The sequence below is a fragment of the Salvelinus alpinus genome, chromosome 11 (assembly GCF_045679555.1).
Source record: "Salvelinus alpinus chromosome 11, SLU_Salpinus.1, whole genome shotgun sequence".
NCBI lineage: Eukaryota > Metazoa > Chordata > Actinopteri > Salmoniformes > Salmonidae > Salvelinus > Salvelinus alpinus.
In genome coordinates this window covers 53,573,232-53,586,415 of record NC_092096.1, presented here as the reverse complement: position 1 = coordinate 53,586,415, position 13,184 = coordinate 53,573,232, and the positions used below count along the sequence as shown (strand labels likewise).

The following is a 13,184-nucleotide window of genomic DNA, read 5'->3' as shown; positions in this document are numbered from 1 at the left end:
ACCTCTTGCTCTCCTCCCAGACTACCCTAGTCATCATGAGCGCCAAAATAGAATGATAAAGGTGTTCTATGGTAAAGACTTGTTTCAGAACATTTTGCTACGGTGTGCACTAATGAATACACCCCGGGGTTGGGGTAAAGTCCCATTTGTCAATTCGGGATATGAATTCCAATTCAAGCAAATGATTAATCAGATGAATTCTTTTTAAAAAGGTCTTTACTAATCGAACCACAGAAATGCACAAAGATTGGTATCGAGTAATACAGTATTCTTGTTCAAAAGTACTGGCTTTTAGGATCTGCATTCCTGTCAATTTGCAAAAGATAGAGGTTGACAGTAAGATCGATCGGAGTGAGTGGGACTTTGATAGTACAAAAGTCAATCATGGCTGACTAGACATTCTTTGTGCCAATAACATTCACTTTCAGTGCAGAAACACAGACATTCTTTCTTCAGTGAGAGGTCATTGAACCAGACAGTTCCATTGGGGTAAGTGCTGAATAGTGTGTACTGTGTGTGTGTAATAGAGCTAGTCTGAGCACAAGGCTAAGGCTAGTAAACACACCCCTTTATCAGCGGTTAGGGACATACTTACTTCCCTTAACCAGAGATATCAGATTATCCATTCCCCATTAAAAATGGGTAAGGACAACCTCTACCTCCATCAGCCAGTGTGGGGCACGTTCAGCGGGGCAAAACATTTAGATACAAACATGCCTGTGACTTGTAGAATAAGGAATCATGTCAGTTCTATTCATGACATTTCTATCTGCAACATTTGACCACCTTTCATACTGAACATGGCCCAATGATCCTCAGGTCAGGGCCACTATCCATAAAGCATCAGAGTAGAAGTGCTGATCCAGGATCAGGTCCTCCCTGTTCATGTAACTCGTTTATTTTGATTTAAAAAGGCCAAACTGATTGTAGTAGATCAGCACTCCTACTCTGCAATGCTTTATAGATACAGGACAGGTCAGGCGGCTCCAGGGTCTCTCCAGCCTCCGTAGGTCTTCTCCAGGTAGAGGGCCATGGCTAGGGACAGGCGATCCTGGTGCTTCCCAGTCACCACCTGCACCCCCAGGGGAAGACCCTCTACACTCAACCCCAGAGGGCACTGGGTCACAGGCAGCCCCAGGATGTTGATGACCCCTGAGGATGGAGGGGGGAAGGATAGAGGGATGCAAATGAGAGAAATCTTTGGAGTATGTTGTATTTATTCATTCAGTTGTGGTGTACAGACAATTTATTCTCAGTCACATTTGTGACCGCAGCCCTGAGCTTTGAATCATTGTGTGATTTGCCTGAAAGTTTGAATACCTCAAGTTATATTAAGATTTGGTTCATAGATTTATCTCCATTTATATGATTGTTAGATATCGTCTTCCAGACCCTCTCACCTGTGTAGGCGAAGTTGAAGGGTGTGAAGAGGGGGTGGTGGTGTTTGGGGGCGAGGTGAGGGTAGGTGGGGTACAGGAGAACCCCATCTGTACCCAACAGCTCCTCAATCTCCTTCTGTAGCTTCTCTTTCTGCTTCAGGATGAAGGGAGAGGGCTTGGATGAGCTGGTAATCTCTACCAAGGCCAGGCCTGGAACACACAGAGCAACAGAATGACCATGATTCCAGAGATAACAGATTGATGTACTTAATGTATTGATTAGCCTATACCAGAGATGGGCAACTTTGATGGGGGTGGGGGCCACAAAAGAGGCTGCGGAGGCACGTGGGGCTGCGTACCCACATCCATACCCCTCATGACAGTGAAGAGGAAGAATGTACGTTTTAGAGTTAATTTCCTGCTATACTGTGCATTTTGTCATGGGGCGTAGAGGAAATGTTGCCATTTTTAAAGTACATTTGCTACAATTCTACACATTTTGCCATGGGGCAAAAAAAATATTGCAATTTTATAACTAATTTCATGCAATTGTACTCATTTTGCCATAGGGTGGAGGCAAATGTTTGCCGTTTTTAATATGATAACCGATGATCAATGGGCTCCTCCCCGGTCAGGAATTTGACCATGCTTACTACTTGTTTAGATAGCTGGACTCTACACCAACTTACCAATGTAAAATAAAAATAGCTGACATGGGCTAATTGAGTGACTGCTGATGCACAACCATGTTTTGAAGTGGCACCTTGTGTATTCTAACTCTCAACAATAAGTTGAGACTAAAGTTTTTTGGGGGGGTCAAATTGGTTGTGGGCCTACAAAAGGAGGAGCTGCTAGTTGCCCATCCCTGACCTATATCATCATGACAAGAGTGGACCTAAAGATACCATGTTTGACAGTTGACTCAGTTGATCAAAGTGCCATTATAGCTCTGGTTACTAGAATACGCCCGGGCACAAACAATAGATACTATAGAGGTCTACAAGGTCACTCAGTTGACTGGCAACACTTAACCAAATCATTAGACCCGAAACTACTATTACTAGACAGGATTGTCAATGTGTGTTTATGTTGTTACCAATAGCAGCCATGGTGTGAGGGGACCTTCCCATCATCCACTTGGCCAGCTCCCACACTGGCCACACCGGCCTCCCTGGTTCCCCCATCAACACTTGGAAGGGTGTGGGGCGCTGCGAGAAACACATACACACACGTATCTACACTGAACAAAAATGTAAACGAAACATGTAAAGTGTTGGTCCCATGATTCATGAGCTGAAATAAGATCCCCCAAAATGTTCCATATGCACAAAAAGCTTATCTTTCAAATGTTGTGCACAATTTTTTTTACGTCCCTGTTAGTGAGCATTTCTTCTTTGCCAACATAATCCATCTACCTGACAGGTTTTGTATATCAAAAAGCTGTTTGAACAGCATGATCATTACTCAGGTGCACCTTGTGCTGGGGGCAATAAAAGGGTAGTTGTGTCACACGTCACAGATGTCTCAAGTTGAGGGCGCGTGCATTTGGCATGCTGGCTGCAGGAATGTCCACCAGAGCTGTTGGAATGTTCATTTCTCTACCATAAGCCACCTCCAGTGTTTTAGAGAATTTGGCAGTACGTCCAACCAGCCTCTCAACCGCAGACCACGTGTATGGCATTGTGTGGTTTGCTGATGTAAATGTCGTTTAAAGAGTGCCCCATGGTGGCAGTGGGGTTATGGGGGCAGGCATAAACTACAGACAACGAACACAATTGCATTGACGAGTTCCTGAGGCCTATTGTCATGCAGCCATCACCTCATGTTTCAGCATGATAATGCACACCCCATGACGCAAGGATCTGTACACAACAACCGGAAGCTGAAAATGTCCCAGTTCTTCCATGGCCTGCACACTCACCAGACATGTCACCAATTGAGCATGTTTGGGATGCTCTGGATCGACGTGTACAACAGCGTGTTCCAGTTTCCACCAATATCCATCAACTTCGCACAGCCATTGAAGAGTGGGACACTTTACACAGGCCACAACATCCTGATCAACTCTATGCTTAGGAGATATCACGCTGCATGAGGCAAATAGTGGTAACACCAGATACTGAATGGTTTTCTGATCCACGCCCCTACCTTTTGTTGTTGGTATCTGTGACGAACAGATCCATATCTGTATTCCCAGTCATGTGAAATTCATAGATTAGGGTCTAATGAATTTATCCCAATTGACTGATTGTACCTCAGTAAAATCTTTGAAATTGTTGCATGTTGCGTTAATATTTTTGTTCAGCATAGTTAGGATGGCAGTACTAGTGAGGCCTCATAATACCCCCATAAACGCTACCTAATGAATTAGACAGCAGCAGCAGTTGACCCACCTTGCCCTCCTTGTCGGGGAGCCCCATGTACGTATCCCAGATCTGGAAGCCATATTTGAGCCCAGAGAGCCGCACCTCCTGAACCTTGACCCCTAGGTCAGACTCGAGCCGCTCCACCACCTGGTAGAAATACAGATGTCTTTGTGAATCTACGTTTGCGCGTGTGTGCGTGTTGCGGGTCTACTAGGCATTCTACTCACCCTCCTCTGGGCTTGAAGGAGCTGTTCATCTACAGCACTCACCAGAGGAGAGCCTCCATCGTGAGGGATAGAGAAGAAACGCAGGTTCCTCAGATCCACCTCAACGGACAAAGACAATCTGTACAGAGACATGGAGAGCTAGGACAGTTAAACAGGTGCTCAAAATGTCATGGTTTTGATATACACTACATGACCAAAAGTATGTGGACACCTGTTCGTCGAACATCCAAAAATCAGAGGCATTAATATTAAGTTGGTCCCCCCCTTTGCTGCTCTAACAGCCTCCACTCCTCTGGGAAGGCTTTCCACTAGATGTTGGAACATTGCTGCTGGGACTTGCTTTAGGGAGGTCGGGTACTGTTGTTGGGCAATTAGGCCTGGCTCGCAGTCGGCTTTCCAATAAATCCCAAAGGTGTTCGATGGAGTTGAGGTCAGGGCTCTGTGCAGGCCAGTCAAGTTCTTCCACACCGATCTCGACAAACCATTTCTGTATGGACCTCGCTTTTTGCACTGCCCCAAACTGTTGCCACAAAGTTGTAAGCACAGAATCGTCTAGAATGTCATTGTATACTGTAGCTTAAAGATTTCCCTTCACTGGAACTAAAGGTCCTAGCCCGAGCCATGAAAAACTGCCCCAGACCATTATTCCTCCACCAAACTTTACAGTTGGAACTATACATTGGGGCAGGTAGCGTTGTCCTGGCATCCACCAAACCCAGATTTGTCCGGCGAACTGCCAGATGGTGAAGTGTGATTCATCACTCCAGAGAATGCTTTTCCACTGCTCCAAAGTCACATGGTGGCAAATTTACACCACTCCAGCTGACACTTGGCATTGCGCATGGTGATCTTTAGGCTTGTGTGTGGCTGTTCGGCCATGGAAACCCATTTCATTTAGCTCCCGACAAACAGTTATTATGCTGATGTTGCTTCCAGAGGCAGTTTGGAACTCGGGTGTGAGTGTTGCAAACGAGGACAGGCGATTTTTATGTGTTACACGCTTCAGCACTCAGCGGTCTCGTTCTGTGAGATTGTGTGGCCTACCACTTTGCGGCTGAGCCATTGTTGCTCCTAGACGTTTCCACTTCCCAATAACAGCACTTACAGTTGACCGGGGAAGCTTTAGCAGAAATTTGACGAACTGTCTTGTTGGAAAGGTGGCATCCTATGACGGTTCCATGTTGAAAGTCACTGAGCTCTTCAGTAAGGCCATTCTACTGCCAATGTTTGTCTATGGAGATTGCATGGCGGTGTGCTCGATTTTATACACCTTTCAGCAACGGGTGTGGCTGAAATAGCCAAACCCACTAATTTGAAGGGGTGTCCACATACTTTAGTGTATATATAGTGTAACTTCACAAAACTTAGTTGTGTGGACATTAAACTTATTTGCATTTTTGTATGCCTGTAAAAACTACCCATGCACCATTGGTAGTTAGTTGTTTCTAGTTAGATGTGTTGAAGCCTTTACTGAGAATACAGTGTTGGGTGTTTTAGTCTGTTAAAGGTGTGATGGGTTGTGTACTTGTGGTACCGCGAACACTGTGTTGACTGTTCATGTGTGTTAGGGTGGTAGTTGTTGGTGTGTTACGGATGTAGTTGTGTACTTGTGTTTTGATTGTCTACTTGTCATGTGCTAGGGTTGCGATCGGTTGTGTACTTGTGAGCATTGGGTCCAGCCATGATCCTGAGCATGGGCAGAAGGTCCTCAGCATAACGACACATGGGGCCAGTACTGAGGTAGTCCTCATGACGACCAGAGGCAGGGGGGTACTGACAATCATTAGATATTACACCTACAAATAACACAGGAGAAACATGGCCAATTACACACACGCACTAGCATCTACATATACACCAACACACACACAAGGGGTACTCTATATTTACCTGGTGTGGTTTTATGGCCAAAAACGCCATTGAAGAAGCACGGCATACGGATACTTCCACCGATGTCAGAACCTATCCCGATCACTGATGCTCCACCGCCAAGTATACTACCCTCTCCACCTGCAGTCCACAGGAAAGGAGGGAAAGAGGAAGAGAGATTGAGATAGTCAGTAAAGCTTGTCCGAGCCAGAAAGGCCCATAGGGGCAGGAACCTATTGTCTGTTTCTGTAGGTGAGGTAACTTGATATAACAAGTAATTAATACGCACTATCAGTCCTTTGTTTTGGACATCTACCTGTGTTATTACAGCTGTAATACCGTTATAACACATACCTTCCCATGTTATTACCATTTTACAACACCTCACAATACCACACCTGAGCTGCCGCCTGGTGTCCTCTCCTGGTCATAGGGATTATTGCAAATGCCGTATAGGTGGTTGTGGGACTCGGACCACATGCAGAGCTCGCTGGAGTTGGTGACCCCCAGGGGGATGGCCCCGGCCCTCTTTAACAGGGCCACGGGAGGGGCGTCCCCCACTGAAAGGATCCCGCGCCGGGAAACCACACCTGCGGTGTTAGGCATGCCTGGCGGACAAAGGGAACGGGTGGGGAGAAGTTGAACATACAGGTGGAACTGTAAACTAGGATATAATCCATGACAATTTCACAAATATTTGGAGTGCAATGGCTTGGGTCTGTTACGGTTGTGGACTAAGCTGGCAGATAGAGATATTCAAAACCGTTTTCATTTGAATAGGGACAGATGCACTTTACTGATGCTTATCTAGTGGGAATATCAGAGAATGTAATGTATCTGATGGTGACGAGGCAGAGGGAAAGTTGTTGATGGTCGAGTGCTGTTATGGTGAGACCTTAGGACTGTAGGAGGGGATCTGTGTGTGTGTGTGTGTGTGTGTGGGGGGTGGGGGGGGGGGTTAGGTCTACCTATAGCAGTGTTTCTCAATCCTGGTCCTGGAGACCCAAATGGGTACCCTTTCTAATTTTTGCCCTAGTACTAACAGGCCTAAATCACTAATTAAGGCTTGGTGATGAATTGATAAGTGAAATCAAGTGTGTTAATGCTTGGGCTTTGGGTCCCCAGGACCAGGATTGGAAAACACTGACCTATAGGGTAGGCCTACACACTCACCCAGACCCGCTCTCATAGTCTCACTACAGGGTACACAACTACATGAGTAGTACACAGTGTGGGAGAGTACAGGAGAGGATATAGGTCAGCCATTTTCAAACCTCTGCTTGAGGAACACCCCCAGACGTTTCACAATTTTAGTTGTAGTCCTGAGCTAGCTCAAGGGCTGGATGATTAGATAACAAGTTGAATCAGGTGTGCTAGTTCTGGAATAGTTCAAATATTGAAACAGCTGGGCGGTCCCCGAGGAGAGGTTTGAGAAAGGATGGTCTAGGTGAGTGTGTAGACCTACCCCGTAGAGCGAAGGCCTCTTTGACAGTGAGGGGGACCCCCAGCAGGGGAAGTCTATCCTCCAGAACATCCTCTCCCCCGGTCTCCTCCTCGATCAGCTTGTCCACCTGGGCTGCCTCTAGCAACGCTGCTGCAAACCTGGAGAGAAGGAGAGGAAGCGAGAGAGCAGAGAAGGAGGAGAGGAAAATAGGGAGCAGAGAGGGAGAGGAATAGAGAGGGGAATAGAGAGAAAGAAGAAAGAAATAGGCATATACAGGTTTAGTTGTGTGTCAGGACATAGTGGAGGTAAGGTGAAACTGCAACATTAGATTTGTAACCATATGACATTTAACCAGTCTAGTCCCGGAGTACTTGTACTTGCCTGTCCTGCACCATAGCATTGAGCAGCGGGTTCACCTCCTGAATCCTGTCAATGTAGGCCTGCACCACCTCCACGCTCGACACCTACACCAACCAACATACAGTACAGACAGTAGTGCGCCTGTGTGTGCATCAATTCCAGTCAATTCAGAGTAAAACAATTTCCAATTCAACATTTTCCTCATTGAAAAGCACTAAAGATTATTGGAATTGCTGTAGTCATAAACTTCCTGAATTGACAATTGGAATTGACCCCAACCCAGTTTCATAAGGAGATAACAGCACAAGGCTGTTGCCTAAGAGCCTATTTCTGCTTGATCTGAAAATGTGGTCAGAGACGCCATATGGATGGTGTGACGCTATTTGCGGAGCCTCCAGAGGCACGCAGACGCCATATTGAGCTCCGTACCGTATATATGTGCGCATCTCAAATTGTGTAACAGTGTGGAGGGCTAGGTATAGCTCCGCATTGACATGATTGGTTGTCTAAACACAAACTGACTTCCTTGACAAAAGCTCTGCGCTACTCCGCGAAGCAGAAAAAGTATGAATGCCCTGACTTCTGCAGAGGCCATATCACCGTAAATGCTGCACGGCCAATGCAGACGTCGGATTGACCATGTAGCGCCTTTATGTAATGGACATGTGCAGACATGTGCAGAGTGCAGTCACAGCCCAACTGCTCCCAGAGAGCAACGCAGTAGCCTATCATGCAGCAGATAGGCTCTTTATCAAGCCGTTGTAGAACCCTGTCCTAAGCTTTTGGTATTTTATTAGAATCACCATTATCTGTGGCAAAAGCAGCAGCAACTCTTCCTGGGGTCCACACATGGTGGATAAATGAAGATAACTCACGCAGGCCTTTTACCATTGGCTGCACCATTCAGGCCTACGGCACCGGAACCGTACAAGTGGAAGCACTCCGGAAAAGTAGTCTCTCGCGTAAAAATAGATTAGAACATATAACCCGGTACCGGGTAGCCTACGGACCTCTCTCCGACGAATCCTTTGCGCGAGCTGCATCGCAGACATCATCAGCAGAGGGTTGGTGACCGGAAGAAGTTTGGTGAATCCACGGGACCGCCGGGGAGAGAGGAGCCGAAAGAGCGCAAAGAGCACGCCCGTGCACGCACTCAGAATCCATACCTGGGCCCGTTCTAGCCGGGTCAACGCCATGATCACAGCTTTGGTCACCACCCCCGCACGAACTGTTTTGACAGCAGGACACTGTCGCCGTCTAACATAACAACTCCCGGCATGCAGCGTGTTATTATGGTTCTTATCTATAAATGGGTTGCAGCCGACCTCGCTATCAGGTCAGCTGTTATCTATTGGACAGATTCACGTTTAAACGGAAAGTGACAACTTTCGCGAGAGTTGTACTTCTCGGTAACCGATATTAGGTCAACCGTGGCTAAATTTCAAACCGATATGAAGTGGCCAAGTGTGTGAACAATCAAAAGGTTAATGGTTAACCATTTGGCATCGTGTACTTCGATACGTAGTCTATGAGAATAAAATGCACTGTATTGAATATATTAAATGTAAGGTATCAAGCAAACCAAATAAAGAAAATAAGTGTACAACATAGTAGACAACAAATTATTATAGTGACATGTTGGTCACAAATCACTATTTGCTTAGCTAAATCCGCTCTTTTAAGCGAGCGCAATGAACTGTCATATCTACATTGCACCACATGGTAGCAGTATTGCTATGAGTAAAAACACGATGCGCACTCAGACAAACTGAGCAGGTAATCATCGGGGTAAATAACTGCGCAATGCATGTCAGTGGATTAGGAAACCAAACCCATGAAGTCTGCATTTTAACCATCAAAAATGCTTCCCAATATCTACAGGACTCAAACTGTACTTGCTTTTCTTTTGAATATGTTATGCTTGTATAGGCTAATTTAGCTGAAATGTCTAGATGCAGCCTAGTATTCTAATGTAATTTAACATAAAATACAAAAATATGTAAAATGTAATTTTTTATATTTGCACCTGATATGGCACATCGCGCTGGGTCATTTGTCTCACTAGCTTATTGCAAAATCAGAACTTTATATGAATGAAACAATGACTGTACATTTTGAATGTCACAGCTGTTGAAAGAGGAGGACCAAGGTGCAGCGTGGTGAGCGTACATTTTCTTTATTGAATAAAAATGACACTGAACAAAAACAACAAACACTACAAAAACAAACCGTGAAGCTACAGGCTATGTGCCCTAAACTTCCCACAAACACAGGTGGAAAAAAGAGCTACCTAAGTATGGTTCCCAATCAAAGACAACGATAGACAGCTGTCCCTGATTGAGAACCATACCCGGCCAAAACATAGAAATAGAAAATCATAGAAACACAAAACATAGAATGCCCACCCCAACTCACGCCCTGACCAAACCAAAATAGAGACATAAAAAGTATCTCTAATGTCAGGGCGTGACATTGAAGGATTTTATTGCAATGATTCAGGTAAAACAAAGTGTATACAATATAAACGTAATCTTTAAATGTCTGCTAACAACCAATATAAAGGTGTTTAAACTTAATCTACCTTGTGCCTTAACTGAAAATATTCAACAGTCATATTGATACTTGTTATATAAATTTGTAAGAAATCACACCTTTTTTTATACATAACAACTTGACAAAACATCTTTTGGCCACATCTGCTGTATCCATGATTGATAAAAATCTATCAAAATGTATTTGTCACATTCGCCGAACACAACAGGTGTAGGTAGACCTTACCGTGAAATGCTTACTTACTAGTGCTTAACCAACAATGCAGTGTTTTTAAAAAGTAGGCCTAAGTAAGAAAAATGTGCTAAATAAACAAAAGGAAAAATAGTAACAATAAAATAACAATAATGAGGCTATATACAATAATTGAGGTAATATGTAGATGTAGGTAGGGGAAAAGTGACTATGCGTAGATCATGAGCAGAGAGTAGCAGCAGTGTATGTGAAGAGTGTGAAGGAATGTGAATGTGTGTTTTGTGTCTGTGTGTGTGTGTAGTATGTGTGAGTGTGTGGTTAGAGTACAGTGAGTGTGCATTGAGCCTGTGCAGGAGAGTCAGTACAAAAAAATAAGGGGGTCAATGTAAATAGTCCGGGTAGCCATTTGATTAACTGTTCAGCAGTCTTATGGGTTGGGGGTAGAAGCTATTAAGGAGCCTTTTGGTCCCAGACATGGCACTCCGGTACCGCTTGCCGTGCAGTAGCAGAGAGAACAGTCTATGACTTGGGTGGTTGGAGTCTTTGACAATTTTTAGGGCCTTCCTCTGACACTGCTTGGTATAGAGATCCTGGATGGCAGGAAGCTCTGCCCGAGTGATGTACTGGGCCATACGCATTACCCTTTGTAGCGTCTTGAGGTCAGATGCCGAGCAGTTGCCATACCAAGCGGTGATGCAACCAGTCAAGATGCTCTCGATGGTGCAGCTGTAGAACTTTTTGAGGATCTGAGGTCCCATGCCAAATCTTTTTTAGCCTCCTGAGGGAGAATAGGTGTTGTTGTGACCTCTTCATGACTGTCTTGGTGTGTTGGGACTATGATAGGTTCATTAGTGATGTGGATACAAAGGAACTTGAAGCTCTCGACCCACTCCACTACATTCCCGTCAATTTGAATGGGGGCGTGCTCGGCACCCATTCGAAGTGAGCCTAGAAGGCATTTAGCTCATCTGGCCACATCACTGGGCAGCTTGTGGCTGGAATTCCTTTGTAATCCGTGATAGTTTGCAAGCCCTGCCACATCCGACGAGCGTCAGAGCCAGTGTAGTAGGATTCGATCGTAGTCCTGTATTGACGCTTTGCCTGTTTGATGGTTCATCAGAAGGCGTAGTGGCATTTATTATAAGAGTCCGGATTAGTGTCTTTTAGCTCATTGCGGATGTTGCCTGTAATCCATGGCTTCTGGTTGGGATACGTACAGTACGTACGGTCACTGTGTGGACGACGTCGGCGATGCACTTATTAATGAAGCCGGTGACTGATGTGTTAAACTCCTTAATGCCATCGGATGAATCCCAGAACATTTTCCAGTCTGTGCTAGCAAAACAGACCTGTATTTTAGCATCAACTTCAATGGGCCACTTCCATATTGAGCGCGTCACTGGTACTTTCTGTTTGAGTTTTTGCTTGTAAGCAGGAATGAGGAGATTAGAGTTATGTTCAGATTTGTCAAATGGAGGGCGAGGGAAAGCGTTGTATGAGTCTCTGTGTGTGGAGTAAAGGTGATCTAGAGGTTTTTTTTGCCTCTAGTTGTACAGGGGACATGCTGGTAGAAATTAGGTATTTAAATCACCGGGAGCGCCGCCTCTGTGTGAGCATTTTCTTGTTTGCTTATGGCCCTATACAGCTCATTGAGTGTGGTCTTAGTGCCAGTATCGGTTTGTGGTGGTAAATAGACAGCTACGAAAAATATAGATAAAAAATATTTTGGTAAATAGTATTGTATACAGTTTATTATGAGGTATTCTGCACCATTGAGAGCATCCTGACTAGTTGCATCACCGCCTGGTATGGCAACTGCTCAGCATCTGACCGCAAGGCACTACAGAGGGTAGTGCATACGGCCCAGTACGTCACTGGGGCCAAGCTTCCTGCCATCCAGGACCTCTATACCAGGTGGTGTCAGAGGAAGGCCCTAAAAATTGTCAAGCGGAGCGCCAAGTCTGGGTCCAAAAGGCTCCATAACAGCTTCTACCCCCAAGCCATAAGACTGCTGAACAGTTAATCAAATGGCTACCCAGACTATTTGCATTGACTCCCCCCTTTTTTTACGATGCTGCTACTCAGTGTTTATTATCTATGCATAATCACTTTAGCCCTACCTACATGTACAGTACCAGTCAAAAGTTTGGACCTACTCATTCCAGTGTTTTTCTTAATTTTTTACTATTTTCGACATTGTAGAATAATAGTGACAACATCTAAACTATGAAATAACACATATGGAAACATGTAGTAATCAAAAAAGTGGTAAACAGATCAAAATATATTTTATATTTGAGATTCATCAAAGAAGCCACCCTTTGCCTTGATGAGAGCTTTGCACACTCTAAAATTTGTTTAACACCTTTTTGGTTACTACATAATTCCATATGTGTTATTTCATAGTTTTGATGTCTTAACTATTATTCCACAACATAGAAAATAGTAAAAATAAAGAAAAATCCTTGAATGAGTAGGTGTGTCCAAACTTTTGACTGTTTATATAACCTCAATTACCTCGACTAACCTGTACCCCCGCACATTGACTTGGTACCGGTACCCCCTGTATATAGCCTTGCTATTGTTATTTTATTATTACTTTTTTTAAACTTGATTTTCTTAACTCTTATTTTTCTTAAATAAGTGACAAATACGATTTGATTTGAAAAGAAGGAAGCCTGTACAGATATGTCCTGAATACAAAGCGTTATGTTTGCGGCAAATCTAACACAACACATCACCGAGTACCACTCTTCATATTTTCAAGTATGGTGGTGTCTGCTCATGTTATGCT

General features: G+C 44.5%; 1 protein-coding gene across 3 annotated transcripts; it reads right to left on the bottom strand.

The window, feature by feature from the left end:
• Nucleotides 1–198: 198 nt before the first annotated feature.
• Nucleotides 199–9,242, bottom strand: faah2b (fatty acid amide hydrolase 2b). 3 transcript variants are annotated; one of them, XM_071333542.1, is made up of 11 exons: nucleotides 8,656–9,242; nucleotides 7,667–7,749; nucleotides 7,307–7,443; nucleotides 6,240–6,449; nucleotides 5,863–5,982; nucleotides 5,633–5,768; nucleotides 3,973–4,090; nucleotides 3,773–3,892; nucleotides 2,476–2,587; nucleotides 1,401–1,589; nucleotides 199–1,152 (listed from the first exon to the last, which is right to left on the bottom strand). In XM_071333542.1, the coding sequence occupies exons 1-11, from the start codon at nucleotides 8,839–8,841 to the stop codon at nucleotides 977–979; spliced, it is 1,587 nt and encodes a 528-aa protein (XP_071189643.1). In that variant the 5' UTR covers nucleotides 8,842–9,242; the 3' UTR covers nucleotides 199–976. The 3 variants fall into 3 exon arrangements, with proteins under 3 accessions (XP_071189643.1, XP_071189644.1, XP_071189645.1); XM_071333543.1 differs by having other exon boundaries at nucleotides 8,812–8,982; XM_071333544.1 differs by having other exon boundaries at nucleotides 7,667–7,786; nucleotides 8,656–8,791.
• Nucleotides 9,243–13,184: the final 3,942 nt, after the last annotated feature.